Genomic DNA, 26894 nt, shown 5'->3' on the forward strand with positions numbered 1-26894 from the left:
TCCAAGGTCCCTTTGCTCCTCTATACTTTTCAGTGTCGTACCATTTAATGTGTATTGCCTTGCCTTGTATTACAAGAGCTGCACCCAATTTGAGGTGACTTTCATTCTGTTATATATGCAGACTATAGATATACTTACTCTCTGTGTAGTCACTGTATAGTTGCATAAGATGGAGACTTGTTACCTGATGTACTATCAATAAGGTTTACACTGTGTATATACTATGCTGGCACCACTAGAGGGTGCAACTGGTGGAGACCGGGGTTTCCTGCCCCGTGGCAGAGGCTGTCCACCAGAGAGCACTGCGGTGGGAGACCTGAGGGTCACCTGCATAGGTGCACAGGGCCCAGTATAAAAGGCTGCTCACCATGCTTGTGCCTCACTCTGGCGTTACGAATAAAGGATCAAGGTCACTACAGTTTTGTTATGTCTTTGGATGCTCTGATAATGACTCCACGAGGCAATGTGTTGTACTTGAATTGTAGTGACCTTAGTCCTTTATTTGTAACTCCAGAGTGAGGATCACACATGTTGGCCTGCCTTTTATACTAGACCTGACACACCTGTACAGGTAACCTACAAGTCTCCAACTGCAGTGCCCTCTGGTGGCACACCTTGTAATAGTACAAGCAGTGACCATGTAGGATATATGACATCACTCGCCCCCAAGTTCTTAGTGCAAATCGCCTTTGCATTGACTGTGCTCTGGGCTTAGCTCTATCTGGTTGACCCTTGGAGGGTTGTTTCCATCTTGGGTGAGTAGGTGGTGTTTCGTTGGCAGTGGAGGTGCTGGTGGTTTCTGTTTGTGCGTCCATGACCACTCCATTCTCTCCGCACCCCCCCCCCCCCCCACATTCAGATTGTTCCGGTGGCTCATTACATTCATATACATTCAAGTCCAAAAAAAAATTGCATTTACAGTATTACATTCGTGGTACCATTGTGAGGCACGTATATTAGAATGGTGAGGTACATACTTGGAATATGCTTGGAGTCAGTGCTGGGGTCAGCACCAGTGTGTGAGGACAAACTAGTGCCAGAGCTGCTGGATGGTGCCCAGGTAGTCTGGTGGCAGTGCGGTGCCCAGTGCTGGCAGTGGGAACCCGGTTGGCTCAAGTTGCCTGCTCTCGGAGCCTTTGCCATTGCTCCTAGCATCGGGCAGGTTCACAGATGCCTGTGACCTCCCTGTCCTTTCCTTGCCTTGTGCCCCGGGTCACTGCTGATCCATGAGGAGCAGTTGTCTGGCAGTGCACAGGGAACTGCTGACTCGTTTGCCTGGGCATTATTTGATTTGGGATCCTGGCTGGTCCCGGTCCCCTTTGGGAGAACCGTTGCGGGTGACCCTTCGTTCCCGGTATGGCTTTGGTGGCGATAGGGTCTGGGGGCTGCGCCTTAGCGCAGTTTGCTCTTTCAGGCTCGTGGTGGTTGGTACCATCGGGTGCCTGAGAGGTAGAGCTGATCGGGGGCAGGGTATCGATACCGGTGCCGTTGCCCTCCTGAGATCGCTTGTATATATTAGTTGCTTGTTGCATCACTCTGGTCCCAGGGACGCAGGCTACAGCATTGGGTAGCTCGCTGGACCTGTGTGCTCCCGATGGGTGTCTGCCCGCTGCATTGAGTGTATGCAGTTGAAATCCTACATCGCACAACGTTTCATTACTCATAGTAAATAACCTGTAGCTCCAATCGCAATCGTGTGACTTTTTTGATTATTACATGTACACAGCTCTGATCATCAATTACACATTTTACATCTAACTCACAGTTGCTCTTACATTGATTGAGAGTGTGGAACTGTCCCTTTAAGTGTGGTGGGTTGAAGGCCTCCTTTAAGAGAGCCTTGCAATCTTTACCCCAATCCTCTTCTTCGTTTGGTACCCCATGTTGCTCCAACCTCGTGGTCTGGCCGCCGCCATCTTTTTCTTCAGCGCATCACCTCGTGGTTTGGGCGCCATCTTTCTTTCATCCACGATGTCGACTGCTGTGATCCTCTTCTCCCCGGGTTCTGCCACCGAGGTTGGGAAGTGGCCTTTGAATCTGATTTTCTTCCTCCGGAGTCCTGCCACTGGAGCCTGGAAGGTGCATTCGGGTCATCTCGGCTGGATCATCTCCACGCAGTCGTGCTGAGTGGTCTGTGCCTCGGGTGCTGTACTGGCCTCTCTGGTGCCGGATCCACCCTCAGGTGGGGGCTTGCTTTGCCTCTGAGCGCGGGGGACGTCGTTCGCTGGAGGGGTGAAATCTTCCCAACTCCAATGGATCTTCTCCATCCACCTTCTTCCGAGTAGCGTTGGTCCATCACCTGCAACAATCCACAGGGGTAACCTGTGCACCACACCATCATGGAGTACCTTTTCATCCGTATTACCAACGACTGGGATAAGTTCATCGGTGTAGGTGAGCAGCTTTGCCTGCACCGGGACCAACTTAGGTCATTCAGCCTGATTGTCCCATAGCCTCTCAAAGGCTTCTTGATTCATTACTGACTGGCTCACCCCCATGTCCACTTCCATGAAGACTGGAACGCCGTTTATTTCGACTTCCATTCTCAACGGGGAACATTCTGTGATGCAGGTAAACATGCTATATAGCTCATCGTGGGGCTGAGCTGCCTCTCTGACTATCGCTTCATAATCCACGCTGGATTCATGGCCATCTGCAGACTCTTCATCAACACAGTGAGTCATATTTTTTATACACATTTGCTGGAGGTGGCCCTTTGTGCTGCAGCCTTTACACATATAGTCTTTAAAGCGGCACTGGTGAGCACTGTGATTCCCTCCGCAACGCCAGCATGGTGCTACTCGACTAGCCCCCCTCGGCAGACTCTGAGTTAAGGGACTCAGGGGCCTGTTCTCTCTTCCCTGAGAAGATTCACGTTCTACAGTCCTGCCTCTAAAAGGCACCATTCTGAGTGCAGTACTTGCTGGGTTTGAGCCTTGAGGATGAGTCATCCGCCTAGAGCCGCAGGTTGAGGTCATGAATGCCTGGCTCACGGAGATGGCCTTCTGCAGTGTGACCGAGGTATCCGCAGATAGTCGCTTATGAAGAAGGCCCTCGTGGCCGATTCCGATGACAAAGATATCCTGCAGCGCTTCGGTGAGGTGGTCGCCGAAATCACACGGTGCCACCAGCCTCCTGAGGTCTGCAGCATATTTCGCGATTTCATGGCCTTCGGGCCGTCAGTGGGTGTAAAACCGGTGTCTGGCTGTGAGGATGCTCTCTTTGGGCTTGAGTTGTTCTTGGATCAGTGTTACGAGCTCCTCGTACGTCTTGGTCATTGTCTTCGCTGGTGCTAGCAAGTCCCTGACAAGGCCATAGACGGTGGGCCCACAACTGGTTAGCAGAATAGCTTTGCGCTTATCAGCCAGTGTGGCCGAATTGTCGCTTGCCAGGTCGTTTGCTGTGAAGAAATGGTCAAGCCGCTCCACAAAGGTGTCCCAATCATCACCATCGGCAAACTGCTGCAACGTACCAAAGTTAGCCATTTTCGAGTGAAAGTCCGTAATCTCGTCGCCAATTGTTATGTCTTTGGATGCTCTGATAATGACTCCACGAGGCAATGTGTTGTACTTGAACTGTAGTGACCTTAGTCCTTTATTTGTAACTCCAGAGTGAGGATTACACCTGGTGGTCTGCTTTTATACTAGGCCTGGCACACCTGTACAGGTAACCTACAAGTCTCCCACTGCAGTGCCCTCTGGTGGCACACCTTGTAATAGTACAAGCAGTAACCATGTAGGATACATGACAAATTTGAGTACATTGCCTCGTGGAGTCATTCATAAGTGCATTACAGACATAACACATTCAGCAATAATCAGCCTGCTGCTCATTCCAGTTCTTAAAGGGGATATATTTCAGGCAGCCCCTGGTCATTTTCATCATTGCTGGATTTCACTGAGAGCTGGCAGGAAGGTCTGAGATGGCTGCTCCAATACATCATAGAAGGGCCACTTGGTTCAATGACCTGGCATTGGAGACATTGGTGGGGGCAGTGGAGAGAAGGAGGGAGGCACTGATCCCTCGATCTGGGAGAAGGTCAACTCCACAGGTTTTTAGGACCATGTGGGCAGAGGTGGCCATGGAGATGTCGGCCAGCACTGTGGTCGACAGAAGCCCCGCACAGTGCCAGAAGTAATTCAATGACCTCAGTCGGGTGGTCAAGGTGAGTTCATGTTTGCACAACTCTTACATACCAGCCTCTGAGTCTGTGCACACTCTGAAAACCAGCACTTAACCCAGCAGGCAACCACCAACCATCTGTACCTACTCACAGTCACATTCTCATTTCACACCTTGCCTACATTCACAGCTATTTAACCACGGCAGGCATATCTTCCACTTCCATAACTGGACTCTTACTCACACAGGTTCCTCTCTTTTGCAGGCCAAGATGGCACACAACAGGATGGAGCTGCAGCAGTGGACTGGAGGGGGGGGGAAGCTGTACTGTGCCAGCTTTCTGACCTGGGGGAGCGAGTGCTGCGGCTCATGGTCATCGGAGATGTCGAGACCGCTGGGGGCACCAATGATATCTTTATCCCCTCTTCTCATCCCATTTCCCCATTAAACCAGAAGGTCTTAGCACTTTCCAGCTCCTTATACTGTCTGCCTTCCTTGCTCCATACCTGCCCCTCTGCCCTCACCTTAACACGACTCTTGTGCCATTTATGCTTTCAGATAACCATGCAGCAGATGAGCAGCCTGTGCCTGAGCCCCCTCCCCCCTCCCCCCCGGGACACGGGGGAGAAGAGGGGGATGAGGAGGAGGAGCCAATCACTGTGTCACTGCTTCTCTCACCCGCAGGCACCAGCTCAGAGACCGGCACTACGCGGTCCTTAGAGGTTAGGTTAGCACAGGGGTCTGCACTGGGTGATGCACTGGGGCCTAGCGGGCTGCAGCACGGTCAAGGGGGAAGTGAACCTCGGGAGCCAGCTCCCCGGAAGGCGAGTTTGCACTCAAGTTCTGCTGCACAGGACTCAGACGAGGGCCTCGATGGGGAGGCGTTTACACAAAGGGAGATGGCCATGCACTCCGATATGATATGTTGAATGCCAAGTGTGCCCGAGAGTCTGTCGGAAGTGGTAAGGAGCGTGGGGGAGTCCGCCTCCCACATTGTACACAGCTCTGCGCACACCATGGAGGCTATCATTGCCAGTGTGCAGTGGGTGGTGGACTCCCAGAGAGACCGTGTGGATCCTGACCTCATTACGCATGTCATGGGTGATGTGGCAGCTCCCATTGCAGCACAGGCGGAAACAATGCCTTAGTGCTGTAATAGTGTCAATGGTTGCTCGCATTGAAGCTCAAACTGCTCTCATGCAGTCTTAGCTGCATGCCACACAAGCTCTGACTGATGCCATCGTCGTTGCGTCCACCACAGTCGACCGGAGATCCCACGGTGTTGCAGCAGCCCAGCAATCTGTCCTGCAGTTGTTCACTGAGGCCTGGATTTCACACATTGTATGCACACCCAGTGAGGCCAGGATTTCACACACTGTGTACACACCCAGTGAGGCCAGGATTTCACACACTGTACACACCCAGTGAGGCCAGGATTTCACACACTGTGTACACACCCAGTGAGGCAGGGATTTCAGACACTCTGTACTCACCCAGTGAGGGGGGATTCTCTGTACACACCCAGTGAGGGGGGGATTTTACACACTGTGTACACCCAGTCAGGGGGTATTTTCTGTACACTCCCAATGAGGGGGAATTTTCTGTACACACCCAGTGAGGGGGGATTTTGTGTACACACCCAGTGAGGGGGGATTTTCTGTACACTCCCAGTGAGGGGGATTTTCTGTGTACACCCAGTGAGGGGCAATTTTCTGTACACTCCCAGTGAGGTGTGATTTTTTTTGTACACTCACAGTGAGTGTGGGATTTTCTGTACACTCCCAGTGAGGCCAGGATTTCACACACGATGTACACCCAATGAGGGGTGATTTTCTGTACACTCCCAGTGAGGGTGGATTTCACACACTGTGTACACCCAGTGAGGGGTGATTCTCTGTACACACCCAGTGAGGGGGGGATTTTACACACTGTGTACACCCAGTGAGGAGGGGGACATCAACACTGTGTGCACCCAGTGAGGGGAGGATTTCACACACTGTGTACACCCAGTGAGGGGGGGAATTAACACACTGTGTACACCCAGTGAAGGGGGGATTTCACACACTGTGTACACCCAGTGTGTACACCCAGTGAGGGGGGATTTTCTGTACACAGCCAGTGAGGCAGGGATTTCACACACGGTGTACACCCAGTGAGGCTGGGATTTCACACACTGTGTACACCCAGTGAGGGGCGATTTTCTGTACACTCCCAGTGAGGGGCGATTTTCTGTACACTCCCAGTGAGCGGCGATTTTCTGTACACTCCCAGTGAGGGGCGATTTGTGTACACTCCCAGTGAGGGGGGATTTTGTGTACACTCCCAGTGAGGGGCGATTTTCTGTACACTCCCAGTGAGGGGGGATTTTGTGTACACTCCCAGTGAGGGGCGATTTTCTGTACACTACCAGTGAGGGGCAATTTTCTGTACACTCCCAGTGAGCGGGGGATTTTCTGTACACTCTCAGTGAGGGGGGATTTTGTGTACACTCCCAGTGAGGCGGGATTTTCTGTGTACACCCGGTGAGAGGGGATTTTCTGTACACTCACAGTGAGGGGGATTTTCTGTACACTCCCAGTGAGGCCAGTGAGGTGCAAATAGATGTTAACAAATATGATGTGATTGGGATTACGGAGACGTGGCTCCAGGATGATCAGGGCTGGGAACTCAACATCCAGGGGTATTCAACATTCAGGAAGGATAGAATAAAAGGAAAAGGAGGTGGGGTAGCATTGCTGGTTAAAGAGGAGATTAATGCAATAGTTAGGAAAGACATTAGCTTGGATGATGTGGAATCTATATGGGTAGAGCTGCAGAACACCAAAGGGCAAAAAACGTTAGTGGGAGTTGTGTACAGATCTCCAAACAGTAGTAGTGATGTTGGGGAGGGTATCAAACAGGAAATTAGGGGTGCATGCAATAAAGGTGCAGCAGTTATAATGGGTGACTTTAATATGCACATAGATTGGGCGAGCCAAACTGGAAGCAATATGGTGGAGGAGGATTTCCTGGAGTGCATAAGATATGGTTTTCTAGACCAATATGTCGAGGAACCAACTAGAGGGGAGGCCATCTTAGACTTGGTGTTGTGTAATGAGAGAGGATTAATTAGCAATCTCATTGTGCGAGGCCCCTTGGGGAAGAGTGACCATAATATGGTGGAATTCTGCATTAGGATGGAGAATGAAACAGTTAATTCAGAGACCATGGTCCAGAACCTAAAGAAGGGTAACTTTGAAGGTATGAGGCGTGAATTGGCTAGGATAGATTGCCGAATGATACTGAAGGGGTTGACTGTGGATGGGCAATGGCAGACATTTAGAGACCGCATGGATGAACTACAACAATTGTACATTCCTGTCTGGCGTAAAAATAAAAAAGAGAAGGGGGCTCAACCGTGGCTATCAAGGGAAATCAGGGATAGTATTAAAGCCAAGGAAGTGGCATACAAATTGGCCAGAAATAGCAGTGAACCCGGGGACTGGGAGAAATTTAGAACTCAGCAGAGGAGGACAAAAGGTTTGATTAGGGCAGGGAAAATAGAGTACGAGAAGAAGCTTGCAGGGAACATTAAGGCGGATTGCAAAAGTTTCTATAGGTATGTAAAGAGAAAAAGGTTAGTAAAGACAAATGTAGGTCCCCTGCAGTCAGAATCAGGGGAAGTCATAACGGGGAACAAAGAAATGGCAGACCAATTGAACAAGTACTTTGGTTCGGTATTCACTAAGGAGGACACCAACAACCTTCCGGATATAAAAGGGGTCAGAGGGTCTAGTAAGGAGGAGAAACTGAGGGAAATCTTTATTAGTCGGGAAATTGTGTTGGGGAAATTGATGGGATTGAAGGCCGATAAATCCCCAGGGCCCGATGGACTGCATCCCAGAGTACTTAAGGAGGTGGCCTTGGAAATAGCGGATGCATTGACAGTCATTTTCCAACATTCCATTGACTCTGGATCAGTTCCTATCGAGTGGAGGGTAGCCAATGTAACCCCACTTTTTAAAAAAGGAGGGAGAGAGAAAGCAGGGAATTATAGACCGGTCAGCCTGACATCGGTAGTGGGTAAAATGATGGAATCAATTATTAAGGATGTCATAGCAGTGCATTTGGAAAATGGTGACATGATAGGTCCAAGTTAGCATGGATTTGTGAAAGGGAGATCATGCTTGACAAATCTTCTGGAATTTTTTGAGGATGTTTCCAGTAAAGTGGACAAGGGAGAACCAGTTGATGTGGTATATTTGGACTTTCAAAAGGCTTTCGACAAGTCCCACACAAGAGATTAATGTGCAAAGTTAAAGCACATGGGATTGGGGGTAGTGTGCTGACGTGGATTGAGAACTGGTTGTCAGACAGGAAGCAAAGAGTAGGAGTAAATGGGTACTTTTCAGAATGGCAGGCAGTGACTAGTGGGGTACCGCAAGGTTCTGTGCTGGGGCCCCAGCTGTTTACATTGTACATTAATGATTTAGACGAGGGGATTAAATATAGTATCTCCAAATTTGCGGATGACACTAAGTTGGGTGGCAGCGTGAGCTGCGAGGAGGATGCTATGAGGCTGCAGAGTGACTTGGATAGGTTAGGTGAGTGGGCAAATGCATAGTAGATGAAGTATAATGTGAATAAATGTGAGGTTATCCACTTTGGTGGTAAAAACAGAGAGACAGACTATTATCTGAATGGTGACAGATTAGGAAAAGGGGAGGTGCAACGAGACCTGGGTGTCATGGTACATCAGTCATTGAAGGTTGGCATGCAGGTACAGCAGGCGGTTAAGAAAGCAAATGGCATGTTGGCCTTCATAGCGAGGGGATTTGAGTACAGGGGCAGGGAGGTGTTGCTATAGTTGTACAGGGCCTTGGTGAGGCCACACCTGGAGTATTGTGTACAGTTTTGGTCTCCTAACTTGAGGAAGGGCATTCTTGCTATTGAGGGAGTGCAGCGAAGATTCACCAGACTGATTCCCGGGATGGTGGGATTGACCTATCAAGAAAGGCTGGATCAGCTGGGCTTGTATTCACTGGAGTTCAGAAGAATGAGAGGGGACCTCATAGAAACGTTTAAAATTCTGACGGGTTTAGACAGGTTAGATGCAGGAAGAATGTTCCCAATGTTGGGGAAGTCCAGAACCAGGGGTTACAGTCTAAGGATAAGGGGTAAGCCATTTAGGACCGAGATGAGGAGAAACTTCTTCACCCAGAGAGTGGTGAACCTGTGGAATTCTCCACCACAGAAGGTAGTTGAGGCCAATTCACTAAATATATTCAAAAGGGAGTTAGATGGTGTCCTTACTACTAGGGGGATCAAGGGGTATGGCGAGAAAGCAGGAAGGGGGTACTGAAGTTGCATGTTCAGCCACGAACTCATTGAATGGCGGTGCAGGCTAGAAGGGCTGAATGGCCTACTCTTGCACCTATTTTCTATGTTTCTATGATTTCACACACTGTGTACATCCCGTGGGGGGGGCGGGGGATTTTCTGTACACACCCAGTGAGGGTGGATTTTCTGTACATTCCCAGCGAGGGGGGATTTCACACACTGTGTACACCCAGTGAGAGGGTATTTTCTGTACACATCCATTGAGGGGGGATTTTGTGTACACTCCCAGTGAGGAAGGATTTGCTGTACACTCCCAGTGAGGGGAGATTTTGTGTACACAGCCAGGGAAGGGGGATTTTCTGTACACTCCCAGCGAGTTGGGATTTTCTGCGTACACGCAATGAGGGGGGATTTTGTGTACACACCCAGTGAGGTACACGGCGGATTTGCTGCAGTCCGTGTTCCGGACACCAGGGGGCGTGTCCCGCTGAAACCCGCCTCACGCTGATTGGCTGCTGGTGCCGGGAGCTCGGGACAGCCGAACAATGGGACTGGGCGGTCGCTGATGCTGATTGGTTGTCCCGCCGAGTGCCCGGATGGAGTGATGGCGGTTGCGTTGGATGAGGTTTGTTCAGAAACTCCCCGAGTGTGTGTGTGTGTGGGGGGGCTCGGCCTGGAGAGGGGAGAGGGGAGAGGGGAGAGGGGAGAGGGCTGTGGGCAGTGGGCAGTCTGACCCCGGGGAGAGGGGAGAGGGGAGAGGGGAGAGAGGAGAGGAGAGGAGAGGAGAGGAGAGGGCTGTGTGCAGTCTGACCCCGGGGAGGGAGGGGGCTGTGTACAGTCTGACCCCGGGGAGGAGAGGAGAGGAGAGGAGGGGAGGGGGTCTGTGTGCAGTCTGACCCCGGGGGGGCTGTGTGCAGTCTGACGAAGGGGAGGGGGGAGGGAGCTGTGTACAGTCTGACCCCGGGGGGGCTGTGTGCAGTCTGACCCCGGGGAGGGGGCGGGGGCTGTGTACAGTCTGACCCCGGGGAGGGGGCGGGGGCTGTGTACAGTCTGACCCCGGGGAGGGGGGGGGCTGTGTACAGTCTGACCCCGGGTCGGGGGAGGAGGCTATGTACAGTCTGACCCCGGAGAGGAGGGGGTCTGTGTGCAGTCTGACCCCGGGGGGGGGCTGTGTGCAGTCTGACGAAGGGGAGGGGGGAGGGAGCTGTGTACAGTCTGACCCCGGGGGGGGGGGGCTGTGTGCAGTCTGACCCCGGGGAGTGGGCGGGGGCTGTGTACAGTCTGACCCCGGGGAGGGGGCGGGGGCTGTGTACAGTCTGACCCCGGGGAGGGGGCGGGGGCTGTGTACAGTCTGACCCCGGGGAGGGAGGGGGCTGTGTACAGTCTGACCCCGGGTCGGGGGAGGAGGCTGTGTACAGTCTGACCCCGGAGAGGAGGGGAGGGGAGGGGGTCTGTGTGCAGTCTGACCCCGGGGGGGGGGGCTGTGTGCAGTCTGACGAAGGGGAGGGGGGAGGGAGCTGTGTACAGTCTGACCCCGGGGGGGGGGGCTGTGTGCAGTCTGACCCCGGGGGCGCTGTGGGGCAGCCCCTGCCATATACCTGATGCCTGAGCAGCATCTTCTCATCCTTGGGGCAATCTGATCTGCTTCACTACATGCCTGTTTTCAAGTGCAGTCACTGTTGTTTTGTGAGCAAAGGTGGCAGCCAGTTTGTGCACAGAAAGCTCCCACAGACAGCAGGTGGATGAATGATCAGTTAACCTATTTTGCTGATCTTGGTTGAGGGAGGAATGTTGGTGAGGAAATCCAGCAAATGTCCACTTGAACAGGGAGACAGAGTTCAATGTTTCGTTTGAATGATGGCACCTTTGGCATTGCAGCACTCCTTTGGTACTGCACTGGATTGTCAGCCAAGATTGTTTAAATTGAGATTCCACTTTGTCGTTGGTTGTCTGATTCTGTGGACAGACTGAAGGCAAGGCTCTTGGCTGATGCTATCCCGAACATTACTAGTTCATATGAACTCTGTACTAAGAATTTTTTAAACATAAGTAATCTAAATACAGGCATATTTAACTAAAGACAATTATAAATTTAGCCTTTATGTAAAAGGATGCTAAACCTGTAGAACAGGCCACTGGCAAAGGTGCTGATACAAAAAATGGTGAATTCAAAAATGAACTACAGCAACCTCCATTTATATAGGACATATACATTGTAAAATGTTCCAAGGTGGTTCACAGGAGTTCAATCAGACAATGGGCTAGACTTTTAAGAAGCATTAGCGGTAGAGAGATTTAGGGAGGGAATTCCAGAGCTTGGGGCCTAGCGATGACACAAAACTTGGAAGTATCGTGAACAGTGAGGAGGATAGTGATAGACTTCAGGAAGACATAGACAGGCTGGTGAAATGGGCGGATATGTGGCAGATGAAATTAAATGCATAAAATTGTGAAGTGATGCAATTTGGTAGAAAAAATGAGGAGAGGACATGTAAACTAAATGGTACAATCCAAAAGGGTGTGTATGAACAGAGAGACCTGGGGGTATGTGTGCATAAATCGTTGAAGGTGGCAGGGCAGGTTGAGAAAGGAGTTAAAAAGGCTTACGAGAACAAGTATGGAAATGATGATGGACCTGTATAAAACACTGGTTTGGCCCCAACTGGAGTATTGTGTCTAATTCTGGGAACCACACTTTAGGAAGGATGTGAAAGCCTTGGAGAAGGTGCAGAAAAGATTTATGAGAATAATTCCAGGAATGAGGGACTTCAGTTACGTCGATAGACTGGAGAAGCTGGGCTTGTTCTCCTTGGGGCAGAGAAGATTGAGAGGAGATTTGATCGTGTTCAAAATCATGCGGGGTCTGGACAGAGGAGAGAGAAACTGTTCCCATTGGCAGAAGGGTCGAGAACCAGAGGACACAGATTTAAGGCGATTGATAAAAGAACCAAAGATGACGTAAGAAAAAACTTTTTTTACACAGCGAGTGGTTATGATCTGGAATGCATGGCCTGAAAGGGTGGTGGGGGCAGACTCAATTTTATCTTTCAAAAGGGAGTTGGATAAGTACCTGAAGGAAAAATAAAATTGCAGGGCTACGGGAAGGGGCGGGGGAGTGGGACTAGCTGAGAGTCGGCACGGGCCGAATGGCCTTTTTCCGTGCTGTAACCATTTTATGTTTCTGTGATTCTATAGAGAGCTGATGGCACAGCCGCCAATGGTCTGGTGAAAGAAGTCAGGAATGCACAAGAGGCCAGAATTGGAGGAGCACAGAGTCCTCAAGGTGGTAGAGCTGGAGGAAGTACAGTGATAGGAAGGGCGAGACCATCAAACGATTTCAACACTAGGAAGAGAATTTTAAAATCGAGGCTTTAGGGGACTGGGAGCCAGTGTAGTTCAACGAGCACAAGGGTGATGGATGAATGGGACTTGGTGCGAGTTGGGATACGGGCAGTAGAGATTTGGATGAGCTCAAGTTTATAGGCTGCTGGCCAGGAGAGCATTGGACTAGTCGAGCCTGGAAGTAAGCATGGTTGGGGATTTCAGCAGCAGCTAAGGTAGTGGCAGAGATGGGTGATATTAGAAGTGGAAGTAGGCGGTTTTAGTGATGGCGCGGATATGTGGTTGGAAGCTCAGTTCGGTTAAATATGACCCCGAGGTTGCAAACAGCCTGGTTCAGCCTGAGACAGTTGCCAGGATGGGGGATGGAATCAGTGGCTTGAGAACAGAGTTTGTGGCAGGGGCTGAAGACAATGGCTTTAGACTTCCCAATGTTTAATTGGAGGAAGTTTCTGTTCGTCCAGGACTGGATCTTGGACAAGCAACGTTATAACACAGGGATAGCGGAGGGGTTGTGGCAGTCTGAAATCTCTTGACTGCTTCAATCTGCTTATTAAGGGCTCTTAATGAGCTGGGATCAGAATAGCCTTTGGGCCATACAGGTTGGAACCTCCCTTATCCGGAACCAGTCCATATCTGGAACCATTCCCGGCCACCGGGTGGCACATGTGCAGAACTCCGACATGAACAAATTGAAGACCTTCCCCGCTGCCGACTCCCGCAATCGCTGGCCTGACCCTGCGATCCACCGCCCCCATGATCTCTCTGCTGCACTCCCAGCCCCAAGCCAGCCAGCCAGGCCCGATGTCCCCTTGCTCAGTACCTGTACCATCCAATTTAACGTGACCACCCCTCGTCCGAAAAAATCCCTTATCCGGACAGGCCAGGTCCTGAGGGTTCCGGATAATGGAGGTTCAACCTGTATTTGTTTTGGGTGCCGAAGTAGGGGAAGAATTGAATTGATACCGCTCACCAGGAAAGGAAGGTAAACTTATATTTATATATCCTTTATGAAAATACGAGGTTTGTTTTATAGATGGTGTCCGCTGCAGAGTTTGATGCTAAATCTTTATGGGACCTTTGTGCCGTCTATATTAGTGTTTAGTGGAGCCAGAATCATTCCGATTTGTGTCTGTATTCCAGTGCCACGAGCTAGTGAGTACAGAAATAGGAGGATAGAACAGATGAATACGTGGCTGGAGAGATGGTGCAGGCGGGAGGGCTTTAGTTTCCTGAGGCGTTGGGACCGCTTCTGGGGGAGGTGGGACCTGTACAAACCGGACAGGTTGCACCTCAACAGAGCCGGGACCAATATCCTCGTGGGGGCGGGGGGGGGTTGCGAGTGCTGTTGGGGAGGGTTTAAACTAGCTTGGCAGGGGGATGGGAACTTGAAAATAGATTCAGTAGGGAGGGGAGTAAAGCTGGAATTAGAAAGCAAAAATAAAGGAAGTGAGTTTGAAGGAGAAAGGAAACAAGTAGGAAAAAAGGGCAAAAAAACGAATTTAAAGGCACTTTGTCTAAATGCAAGTAGCATTTATAACAAAATAGATGAGTTGACGGCACAAATTGAGACAAATGGATATGATCTGATAGCCATTACAGAGACGTGGTTGCAAGGACTGGGAATTAAATATTCAGCGGTACTGGACAATCCGGTAGGACAGACAGAAAGGAAAAGGAGGTAGGGTAGCACTATTGATAAAGGATGGAATCGCTGCAATAGTGAGAAACGATATATGCTCAAAGGATCAGGATGTTGAAACAGTTTGGGTGGAGATAAGGAATAATAAAGGGAAAAAGTCATTAGTGGGGGTAGTCTATAGGCCCCCTAACAGTAGCAACTCTGTTGGTTGGAGCACAAACCAGGAAATAGTGGGGGCTTGTAAAAAAGGAACAGCAATAATCATGGGTGGTTTTAACCTCCATATTGATGACCAATCAAATTGGTCAGGGTAGCCTTGAGGAGGAGTTCATAGAGTGCGTAAGGGACGGGTTCCTTGAGCAGTATGTAACGGAACCAACCAGGGGCAGGCTATCTTAGATCTGGTCCTGTGTAATGAGACAGGATTAATAAACAATCTCCTAGTAAAGGATCCCCCTCAGAATGAGTGATCATAGTATGATTGAATTTCAAATTCAGATGGAGGGTGAGAAAGTTGGATCTCTAACCAGCGTACTAAGCTTAAATAAAGGAGACTATGAAGGTATGAGGCAGAGTTGGGTAAAGTGGACTGGGAAAATAGATTAAAGTGTAGGATGGTTGATGAACAGTGGTGTACATTTAAGGAGATATTTCACAACTCTCAAGAAAAATATACTCCAGTGAGGAGGAAAGGGTGTAAGAGAAAAGATAGCCATCCGTGGCTATCTAATCCAATTAAAAACAAGGGCATACAAAGTGGCCAAAACTAGTGGGAGGACAGAAGATTGGGAAAGCTTTTAAAAGCCAGCAAAGAACAACTAAAAAAATGATTAAGAAAGGGAAGATAGACTATGAAAGTAAACTAACTTGAAATATAAAAACAGATAGCAAGAGTTTCTCTAGGTATATAAAAAGGAAACGAGTGGCTAAAGTAAATGTTGGTCCCTTAGAGGACGAGACCGGGAATTAGTAATGGGGGACATGGAGATGGCAGAAACTCTAAACAAATATTTTGTATCAGTCTTTACAGTAGAGGACACTAGCAATATTCTGACAGTGGATAGTCAATGGGTTATGGGGGGGAGGAACTTAACACAATCACAGTCACTAAGGAGGTGGTATTCAGTAAGATAATGGGACCTGATGGCTTGCATCCTAGGATCTTAAGAGAAGTAACGGCAGGGATTGTGGATGTATTGGTTGTAATTTACTAAAATTCCCTGGAGGTCCCAGCAGATTGGAAAACTGCAAATGTAACACCACTATTTAAAAAAAAGAGGCAGACAAAAAGCAGGAAACTATAGACCAGTTAGCCTAACATCTGTGGTTGGGGAGTCCATTATTAAAGAAGCAGTAGCAGGACATTTGGAAAAGCAAAATTCGGTCAGGCAGAGTCAGCATGGATTTATGAAGGGGAAGTCATGTTTGACAAATTTGCTGGAGTTCTTTGAGGCTGTAACGAACAGGGTGGATAAAGGGGAACCAGTGGATGTGTATTTGGACTTCCAGAAGGCATTTGACAATACTGCACAAAATAAAAGTTCACAGGGTTGGGGGTAATATATTAGCATGGATAGAGGATTGGCTAACTAACAGAAAACAGAGAGTCGGGATAAATGGGTCATTCTCTGGTTGGCAACCAGTAACTAGTGGGATGTCGCAGGGATCAGTGCTGGGACCCCAACTATTTACAATCTATATTAACGACTTGGAAGAAGGGACTGAGTGTAATGTAGCCAAGTTTGCTGCCGGTACAAAGATGGGAGGAAAAGCAATGTGTGAGGAGGACACAAAAAATCTGAAAAAGGACATAGACAGACTAAGTGAGTGGGCAAAAAATTTGGCAGATGGAATATAATGTTGGAAAGTGTGAGGACATTCACTTTGGCAGAAAAAATCGAAGAGCAAGTTATTACTTAAATACAGAAAAATTGCAGAGTGCCGCAGTACTGCAGGACCTGGGGGTACTTGTGCATGAAATGCAAAAGGATAGTATGCAGATACAGCAAGTGATCAGGAAGGCCAATGGTATCTTGGCCTTTATTGCAAAGGGGATGGAGTAGAAAAGCAGGGAAGTCTTGCTACAGCTATACAGGGTATTGGTGAGGCCACACCTGGAATAATACGTGAAGTTTTGGTCTCCATATTTACGAAAGGATATACTTGCTTTGGAGGCAGTTCAGAGAAGAATCACTAGGTTGATTCCGGGGATGAGGAAAGATTGAGTAGGTTGGGCCTCTACTCATTGGAATTCAGAAGAATGAGAGGTGATCTTATCGAAACAGATAAGATTATGAGGGGGCTTGACAGGGTGGATGCAGAGAGGATGTTTCCACTGATGGGGGAGACTAGAACTGGGGGGCATGATCTTAGAATAAATGGCCGTCCATTTAAAACTGAGATGAGGGGAAATTTCTTCTCTCAGAGGGTTGTAAATCTGTGGAATTCGCAGCCTCAGAGAGCTGTGGAAGCTGGGTCATTGAATACATTTAACACAGAAATAGACAGTTTCTTAAACGATAAGGGGTTATGGGGAGCGGGCAGGGAAGTGGAGCTGAGTCCATGATCAGGCCAGCCATGATTGTATTAAATGGCGGAGCAGGCTCGAGGGGCCATATGGCCTACTCCTGTTCCTATTTCTTATGTTCTTATAGCTGGGAAAATGTGTTTTTTATATTCATCCTTGGAATGTGTGTTGCTGGCAAGGCCAGCATTTATTGCTCATCCCGATGTTGGTTTCTGGTTGCCCTAAAAAGGTTTGATAGTGGTTTGCTTAGGCCACTTCAGAGTCAACCACATTTAAGTGGGTCCAGAGTCATGTATGTTCAGACCGGGTAAGGACAGCAGGATTCCTTCCCTGCAAGACATAAGTTGGGTGTTTACGACAATCCAACAGCTTCATGGACACTTTTACTAATAGCAACTTTTTATTTGCAGATTTTATATTTAAACTGAATTCAAATTCTTAAACTGTCATGGTGGGATTTGAACTCGTATTCTTTGGATTATCAGTCCAGGCCAGTGGTTTACTCGTCCAATAATATAGCCACTACACTACTGTACTGTGATTGTTGCATAAAGCACGCCCACCCTGCAGCCACCATTTTACCCTTCAATACAGCAAGCAGTGGGCCAGGGGCACTCCCCCAGGCCCCTGTGGGCCAGGAGCACTCCCCCAGACCCCTCAAGGAAGACCCCCCCCCACCCCGTGCGCCAGGCTCATTGACTGTCTGTTGATTGTGAATAAGATGAACAAGATTCTCGCAGGTTATTGCTGAAACAAATCTGCATGTGAGAAATGTCTCATTATGCTGAGTGCTTTCAGTAGGATTTTAAAAATCTATATAAAACATGAAAATTTCATACTATATCCACTTGAACTATGAAAAGCACTTAGCAGTATTGTTGGCCTCCTAAACTTTGGTTGTACAGTATGTTGAGGGTATTTTGCACTCGTGGTGAAGACAATTTGAAGTGATGAGTTGACGGTAGTACACGAGAAGTAAATTGTGCAATTAGTCTATATACAATCTGTGTAGGATATACACTAAATATATAGCTAGCCTTTCCAGGGAGACTCCATTTTTAAGGGATGGCTAAATGGTGTACGTAATTGTACCGAGTCTGAATGGAGAGGACTTGATGGAGAGCCTACGGTCTTTTTCTATTCCTTTCGTATGTGTATACTGTGATTAGAAATCTAACAAGTGTGTCTTTTAAATTCACTATTGGGAATTAATTATGTTTTACAATGTCTGTAAACTTTGTTTCTGATGTTCTTCAGCTCTAAAGACTTGCAGATTCATGTGCAGTCTGTCGATCAACAGGAGTCTTGACAATCATCTCTTGGAGCTTCATTAAAGATGGTTAATGTCCTAAAAGGAGTTCTCATTGAATGGTAAGTAAACACGTTTTTCCATTTTCTAAAGAAGCTGCACAATAGTCAAGAATAAACAACTAGCCCTGCCCTTGCAGGATAATGTCGGGGAATAACTGTTCCACCTGACATAGTGCAAAGTAATGCAAGTCCATTTTTAATCTTTCCCCAAATGGTGTTTTTTTTGGCTAAAGACCTTTTCTTGCTCTCAAAGTTTCCCATGTTAAGGTAATATCTTGTGTTCCTTTTCTTGGTCTCTAACACAACCCGAGCAATGTGTTTCTACGAATTGACACAATCGCACTTTTGGCCTAAAGTAAAGTTTCAGCAAAGATAGTGGTTATTAGATATTCAAATAGTTCTCCAAATGGTGCTGCAACAACCTGGTTTTATATCTGGAAACTGGAGGAAACATTCCAGCACATTGGCTCCTTCTATCCGGAATCATTTACAGGCAGCAGTATAACTAGAACTCTGCACTGTCTTCTCCACCTCATTCGCTCTATTTGTGCCGTCAGCAATGGCTTTTTTCAATATAGGGGATCCCAGCGCTCTGTCCTCTCTCCCACTTCAATTTCCCTATCAATGACCTTTTCCACTCATCATCCAACTCTGTGTTTTCTTTTGCTTATGTTTCCACTTTGCATTCATCAACTTTTTTCAGTTTAAGTGTCCTTAGTGCACGCAACCTCCAGTTCTCTTGCAGTGCCACTCAATTGCTGCATATCTTTGATGTTTTCCATATCCTTCAATGGCATTCTTATTTCTTCAATTCTTTAACCACAGTTTATTGTTGGAAAATCTAGTGAGCAGTTTTCATTTTTTTAAACCTTTGATGATTCTATCTTCTTTCCTTCCTGAATGAAGATTCTTGGCCTCCCTATCTGCCCCAACCTCTCAATATCCATTTTTCCACCTTTGCTAAAATGATCTCCGAGAGGCTCCGTTTCCTTTCATGCCAAATGTATTTTCCATTAACACTTGACTTTCTATCATGCCCAAGTCCATCGAGACTTGAATATTGTGTCCTTATTTATCTCGTATTCCTCATTAGGATGCAAGAAAAAAATATGTTTTGGTGGGAAACCCCTCTTTCACCTCCACCATTTGTGCCTCTTTCTCTTTTACTGTATCTCAGTTTAATCAAAGCTACTAAGATCAATGCCTCCCTTGTTCCTCTCAAGGTGAAAATACCCTAGCATACAGTATTCCTGTTTCTTCCTATATTCACATTGTAGTGAAATCAAGATATATCCCACAGGCACCTACTCTGAGCTCATTCTTTCTCAGAATCTCAAAACTGTGGATTTCCTTAACTTCTTCAGTCTTTCCTAGAATCATAGAAATTTACAGCACGGAAGGAGGCCATTTCAGCCCATCTTGTCCGCGCTGGCCAACCAAGAGCTATCCAGCCTAATCCCACTTTCCAGCTCTTGGTCCGTAGCATTGTAGGCTACAGCACTTTTAAGTGCACATCCAAGTATTTTTTAAATGTGGTGAGGGTTTCTGCCTCTACCACCCTTTCAGGCAGTGAGTTCCAGACCCCCACCCCCCTCTGGGTTAAGAAATTTCCCCACATATCTCCTTTAAAGCTCCCCCCCAATTACTTTAAATCTATGCCCCATGGTTGTTCACCCCTCTGCCAAGGGAAACAGGTCCTTCCAATCCACTCTATCCAGGCCCCTCATAATTTTATACACCTCAATCAGGTCTGCCCTCAGCCTCCTCTGTTCCAAAGAAAATAGGACCCGGCCTATCCAATCTTTTCTCATAGCCAAAATTCTCCAGTCCAGGCAACATTCTGGTAAATCTCTGCACCCTTTCCAGTGCAATCACATCTTTCCTGTAATGTGGTGACCAGAACTACACACGGTACTCCAGCTGCGGCCTAACTAGTGTTTTATACAGTTCAAGCATAACCTCCTTGCTCTTGTATTCCATGCCTCGACTAATAAAGGCAAGTATTCCATATGCTTCTTAACCACCTTATCTACCTGGCCTGCTATCTTCAGGGATCTGTGAACCTGTATTCCAAGGTCCCTTTGTTCCTCTACACTTTCCAGTACCCTACCATTTAATGTATATTCCCTTGCCTTGTTAGCCCTCCCCAAATGCATTGCCCCACATTTCTCCGGATTGAATTCCATTTGTCACTGTTCTGCAAACCTGACCAGTATATTGATATCTTCCTGCAGTCTACAGCTTTCTTCTTCATTATCAACCATACAGCCTATTTTAGTGTCATCTGCAAACTTCTTAATCATACTCCTAATATTCAAGTCCAAATCATTGATATATACCACAAAAAGCAAGAGACCTAGCACTGAGCCCTGCGGAACCACACTGGATACAGCCTTCCAGTCACAAAAACACCCATCAACTATTACCCTTTGCTTCCTGCCTCCGGCAATTTTGGATCCAACTTGCCATTTTGCCCAGGATCCCATGGGCTTTTAATTTTCTGACCAGGCTGCCATGTGGGACCTTATCAAAAATTTTGCTAAAATCCATATACATTACATCATACGCACTGCTCTCATCGACCCGCCTGGTTACCTCCTTGAAAAATTCAATCAAGTTAATCAGACATGATCTTCCCTTAACAAATCCATGCTGACTATCCTTGATTAATCCATACCTTTCCAAATGAAGATTTATCCTGTGCCTTATGATTTTTTCCAATAATTTTCCCATCACTGAAGCTAAGCTGACTGGCCTGTAATTACTCGTTCTATCCCTTTCTCGCTTTTTAAACAAAGGTACAACATTAGCAGTCTCCAGTCCTCTGGCATCACACCTGTAGCCAGAGAGGATTGGAAAATGATGGTCAGATCCTCTGCTATTTCCTCTTTTGCTTCTCAACAGCCTGGGATACATTTCATTTGGGCCTGGGGATTTATCCACTTTCAAAGCTGCTAAGCCTCTTACTACTTCCCTCCTATACTCATCAGGTATTTTAAATCCAAGCTTGTTACCTAATTACTACTTTCTGATTTAACATGCCTTCCTTTTTACTCTTTCCAACCTTCATTATCAGCTTTGTCTCTTTGCTTTAGTTTCCCCAATTGAAAAAATATCAGCCAATACGGAACTAAACAGAACCATTTGTTGCTTATGCAAGGGAAATCTTCTGAATAAATTATACCTGAAATGGTAAGCTCCCACCATTCTGTGCACCTGAAATGATAAGATCAGGTTACAGAGTTCGAATACTTCTGTTGTTGCTGCAAATAATACATTTCAGTACAGACAAGTGCAAGGTACTTTCAGGCAGTGAATTCCAGACCCCCACCACCCTCTGGATGATTTTTCCCCCCTCAACTCCCTTCTAATCCTTCTACCAATTATTTTAAATCTATGACTCCGGTTATTCACTTCTCTGCTAAGGGAAATAGGTCCTTCATGTAATAGGAAATAAGACCCTCATAATTTTGTGCACCTCCCTTCAGCCTCCACTGTTCCAAAGAAAACAAGCCTATCCAATCTTTCCTCGTAGTCCTGACAACATTCTTGTAACTCTCCTCTGTGTCCTCTCTCGTGCAATCACATCTTTCCTGTATTATGGTGACCAGAACTGTACGCAATTGTACATATATAATGGATGGTTTAGGAACAATTAAAACTAGAGCTGAAAGGGATCTGGGGATCATAATCTTGTCACTTGACATATCAAATCACTGTGGGGCAGCATAAAGCAAACAGAATACTGAAGTATATTGTTAGATCAGTTCAAAACATGTCGTGCTAAAATTGTAGAGTGTCTTGGTTCGGATCACACTGAGCATTGTGTTTAGTTTGTGTTACCAAAACAGAAGATAAACATTTAAGCCACAGAGGTGTTGGAGAAGAGTCTTATTTTTATTTTTTTTTAAATCTCGACAACAGTAATTTTCTTCTCAGAATGTGACTCCACGCTTGTAAAATTAATTTTTCAGGGCTAGAGAGGTTGTTCAGTAATTATTACTTAAAACTCACTCACTCCTAACTTTTTCAGCCATTTTTATTGTTTGCAATGTTACAGCCATTTCAATGCCGGGTTTATCCTGTGGAGGAGCAGCATATCTCTGACAGCAACTTCCCGATTTCTGTGTTTAACTGCGCATGTGGACGCCAGAAGTTGCTGTCCGATTTACCCTGCAATTCCAGTGAATGCTGATAGCCTCACCGTTTATTATTACTGCAAAATCTGAGCCAATGTGATGGAGTGACTTAAATTTTTTGAGTGAATAAGATGGACGGGCTAACTTTTTTCACTAGGACTTATCTTTGATCTACAGAACAATAAAAAGGTGGCACCTTAAGTAATGTCTCAAATGTAACTTCTGTGAAAAACGAAAGTATGATCATTGAACTTGAGACAGGTTTTCTTAATTTACACTATTTAACATTTTGATTGATCACTAATAACGTTTTGTATTGGGATGTTAGACCCTCATCGCTCCATTGAGTCCAAGGGACGCAGACTTGAATGGATATGGTGGACAACAGGTTTAGCCATTCATCACCAGATCTGGCTGAACCACATAAAGCATTATCGGGTCCTGCTCTGGTTGCCAAAATCGCTCATTATTCCAGAATCATTCTGTAATGCAAAGATAAACCCTGGCTTCTATTCTCCACTGCAAACCGGCTTTTTAAACACCTCTCTCCAGTCTTCACCCTCACCTCCGGCAATTCATGTGAGGAGCTCATGGACTTCTTTGTCCCTAAGATTGAGATCATCCGTTTGGCCACCTCTGCCTCTTCCCTTCCTTCCCCTAGCCCACTGGGCCAAACTTCCTCTAAGGATCCCCCCTGCTCCAGCCCCACCTCGCATCTTTCTCCAGTTTCTCTCCGATCTCCCCTCATGATCTTTCCGAGCTCCACCTGTCCATGAGACCCACTTCCTGCTCCCCCGACTCTATTCCCTCCAAACTGATGACCACGCAACTTTCTTTTCTGGCTCCCATGTTAGCCGACATTGTTAACGGTTCTCTCTCCTCGGGTACAGTCCCCTCCTCCCTCAAATCTGCCGTCATCACCCCTCTCCTCAAAAAAATAGCTCTTGGCCCCTCTCTATCCTCGCAAACTACCGCTCCATATTTCCCGCAACTCCATGTTTGAATCCTTCCAATCCGGTTTCCGCGCCTACCACAGTACCGAAATGGCTCTCATCAAAGTCACAAATGATATCCCTTGTGACTGAGAAAGGCAAACTATCCCTCCTCGTCCTTCTTGACCTGTCTGCATCCCTTGACACAATTGACCACTCCTATCCTCCTCCAACACCTCCAGCTGGGTGGGACTGCACTCGCCTGTTTCCATTCTTATCTATCTAATCGTAGCCAGAGAATCACCTGCAACAGCTTCTCTTCCCGCTCCCGCATCGTTACCTCTGGGGTTCCCCAAGAATCTATCCTTGGCTCCTCCTATTTCTCATCTACATGCTGCCCCTTGGCGACATCATCAGAAAACACAGCATCAGTTTCCACATGTACGCTGACGGCACCCAGCTCTACCTCACCACCACTTCTCTCGACCCCTCCACTGTCTCTATAATTGTCAGACTGCTTGTCTGGCATCCAGTTCTGTGGCGCAGAAATTTTTTCCAATTGAATATTGGGAAGACCGTAGCCATTGTTTTCGGTCCCCGCTTCAAACTCCGTTCCCTAGCCATCCCTCTCCCCAACTTCTATCTGAGGCTGAACCAGACTGTTCGCAACCTTGGTGTCATATTTGACCCTGAAATGAGCTTTCGACCATATATCCGCAGCATAACTAAGACCGCCTATTTCCACCTCCGTAATATCACCCGTCTCCACCCTTGCCTCAGCTCATCCGCTGCTGAAGCCCTCATCCATGCCTTTGTTACCTCTAGACTTGACTATTCCAATGCACTCCTGGCTGGCTTCCCGGATTCTACCCTATGTAAACTAGAGGTGATCCAAAACTCGGCAGCCTGTGATTAAAATATTGAACACAGTAGTATGAGGAAGGTAATTAATATACACAGCCTTAATGGCAGAACCATTGAAGTGACTGAACTATCTCTGCTAATAACTCAGTTCCCTCATGTTGAGCAAACCAATTCCCATGGTAATTATCATTCACTGTTTCAACAACAGAAAGATTGAGGGCGGAGAAATATTATGAAGCTAATACTCTATTCTTGATTTTTAAATTGATCTTGGCTTTCACTCAGTGTAGTTGGGAAACGTGGGATTCCTTGCTGTAGGAGGCAGCCACTGTATCTCCTGGTTGGAGAGCCTTGAATAATGGCTCATAACCCAATGAGAATTACTGTCCTCTGTTCTGACAGGAACCCAGTTTATACTATATTTATTCATGCCATTCGTGTGGCTAATTTGCATAATTTACAGAGAAGTGTCATGATATTTGTTCCAAGGTTGCAGTATGTTTTTTTCTGCTTTAATAAAGGTGGCTGGTTTCACTAGAATGGAGCAGCACGCCGTAAGTTGATTCTCGTACTAATATGAATGCACTTTCTTTTTAAAATTTTTGTCTTTGTAGTGACCCAGCCATGAAGCAATTCTTGCTGTACTTGGATGATACAAATGCCTTGGGGAAAAAATTCATAATTCAGGACCTGGATGAAACTCATCTGTTTGTCCTGGCTGAGGTGGTGCATATCTTACAAGAAAAAGTTGGGGACTTAATGGACCAAAACTCATTTCCACTAACGCAGAAGTAAAAGAAGAGATTTAAATGGCACGGACTCCTAACTTGATACATTTCACAGAAATTAATGAATACTTCAACAATCTGCTGGTACAAGGAGCGCGGAAAGAAATTGACAACAGCAGAGCAACTGATATGCAAGACATTTATGTTATGTAAAAATAGTTTTCATACATGAGCCTTTGTCAATATCCATGTCAAGTAAAACATAAATGTAAAGTTGCCTTGAGTTTCTAGATGTGCATTTTGCTCCAGATTGAATCCAGAGATGTGTACATATGAATATAAGTAGGAATGCAAAGTGAAAAGGTCACACAATACAAAAGCAAAATACTGCAGATGCTACAACTATTTTTTGAAGACAATAAACAAGTGCCCTCTGATTAAAGGGGGGTCACACTCATTCAAGTGCTCCCTTGTTTTTTTTGAGGGCACCAAAAACGCAAATTATACAAGTGCTCCCTGGTTAAAGAAGGGGGCACTAAACCCGACACAATAAACAAATTAACTTTGGCAATAACTTAAATCAAATCAAAATTTGTTTGCCTGAGGTGATGATGCACTCCAGTTCCTCCGGCGCTCACTTCTCACGGAAGGCCGCGAGCGTACCGGTGAACACCACGTGCTCCATCTCCAGGGACACCCTGGCTCGGATGTAACCGCGGTAGAGAGGCAGGCAGTCGGGCTGAACGACCGCTCCTCGATCGCCCGCTGCCTGTAGCGGCTGATGGCACCCTTGGCCTTGCCCAGGAGCAGTCCTACGAGGAGGCCCTCGGACCTACCCGCTCCCCTCCGCACAGGGTGCCCAAAGATCAGGAGTGTGGGACTGAAGTAACCAGAATTTGAGGAGCAGCCCCTTCAAATAATGGAAGAGAGGCTGCAACCTCGCACGTATACATGGAACACGGACTCCTCTAGATCGCAGAAATCACAGGGAGCCTGTGAATCGACTTAAAAACTTATTGCCTGGGACTGCTCCGTGCAGCATCCTCTAGGCTAAGTCCCCAATAAATAAAGGGAGGACTCCCGCGTAGAGAGCACTCCATTGGGGACCCCCGCCTCCTCCAGACGGCAAGATGGTGTACCATGGCATGTCTCGGCAGCAGACAAGGATAGTAACGTGGAGAGTGAGCAAGAGCAGGAATTCCCTCTGCGCAAAACTGAAAGGCATGGAGGGGATTTCCCCAAGGAGGCTCAAGTTGAGAGGCGCCGGCTCCTGACAGAGGTTTTGGGGCTTGGCGCCGATGAGGAATTCCGTCCGGACGGGATTCAGTTCGGATGGGATCTCCCCACGTGCTTGAGCCTCCTTGACACACCTAACGGAGTCAGGACCCAGCGCTGTTTTTTAGCGACTCGATGGCATTGGCCGGACGTTGGCCCAGGATAGGCGCCGTGCCAGCTCCTCTGGCGGCATCGGGCAGGTCCCTGACACTGGTCACCTTGCCAAACACAGCCCTCTCGTCCGTCTGCCAGCTAAAATCGTGGTCGTGGAGGTACCGATTTCTGAGCAGCGGCTCCCGAAGGCAACATCTGTGGAGAGAAACAGAGTTAACGTTTCAGGTCGATGGCCCTTCGTCACAACTGGCAAAAGTTTAAAATGTAACAGATTGTTAAGGAAGTGCAAAGGGGAGGGGAGTGGAGGAAAGAACAAAAGGGAAGGTCTGTGATGGGGTGGAAGGCAGGAATGGTTTGACAGACAAAAGGGATGATGGGCCAACTTGAGTTGGTAATGGCACATGGCCATCTGGCCCACAATTCTCTCCTTACAGACCATGTGTACTTAACCTTACCATTGTCTCTACTATATCCATTGAACTGTCTATATTCATGCCGCTGGATTCCCAAAGGAATCAAACAAAAGTCCAGAATATTAATTCATCCCTGTATCCCACCACCAATGTATACTTTCAATGAGTG

The 26894-nt window shown here is 47.3% G+C and overlaps 1 protein-coding gene across 3 annotated transcripts; it reads left to right on the forward strand.

Annotated features, from left to right (window-relative positions):
* The first annotated feature begins 9982 nt into the window (after positions 1-9982).
* gtf2h5 (general transcription factor IIH, polypeptide 5) lies at positions 9983-25380 on the forward strand. Of its 3 annotated transcripts, none has more exons than XM_070888838.1 (3): positions 9983-10066; positions 18207-18320; positions 24810-25380. In XM_070888838.1, the coding sequence occupies exons 2-3, from the start codon at positions 18286-18288 to the stop codon at positions 24988-24990; spliced, it is 216 nt and encodes a 71-aa protein (XP_070744939.1). In that variant the 5' UTR covers positions 9983-10066; positions 18207-18285; the 3' UTR covers positions 24991-25380. The 3 variants fall into 3 exon arrangements, with proteins under 3 accessions (XP_070744939.1, XP_070744938.1, XP_070744940.1); XM_070888837.1 differs by lacking the exon at positions 24810-25380 and adding an exon at positions 12142-12399 and having other exon boundaries at positions 9991-10066; positions 18207-18290; XM_070888839.1 differs by lacking the exon at positions 9983-10066 and adding an exon at positions 12645-12724.
* The last annotated feature ends 1514 nt before the right edge of the window (positions 25381-26894 follow it).

The sequence above is a fragment of the Pristiophorus japonicus genome, chromosome 9 (assembly GCF_044704955.1).
Source record: "Pristiophorus japonicus isolate sPriJap1 chromosome 9, sPriJap1.hap1, whole genome shotgun sequence".
NCBI classification, from domain to species: domain Eukaryota; kingdom Metazoa; phylum Chordata; class Chondrichthyes; family Pristiophoridae; genus Pristiophorus; species Pristiophorus japonicus.

Excerpts from the sequence above, each read along its gene's own strand:
- gtf2h5 (XM_070888837.1), top strand. Across the intron at positions 12,400-18,206 it reads ATAAAAGAACCAAAGATGAC|CTCTAAAGACTTGCAGATTC; the intron begins GTAAGAAAAAAC and ends GATGTTCTTCAG.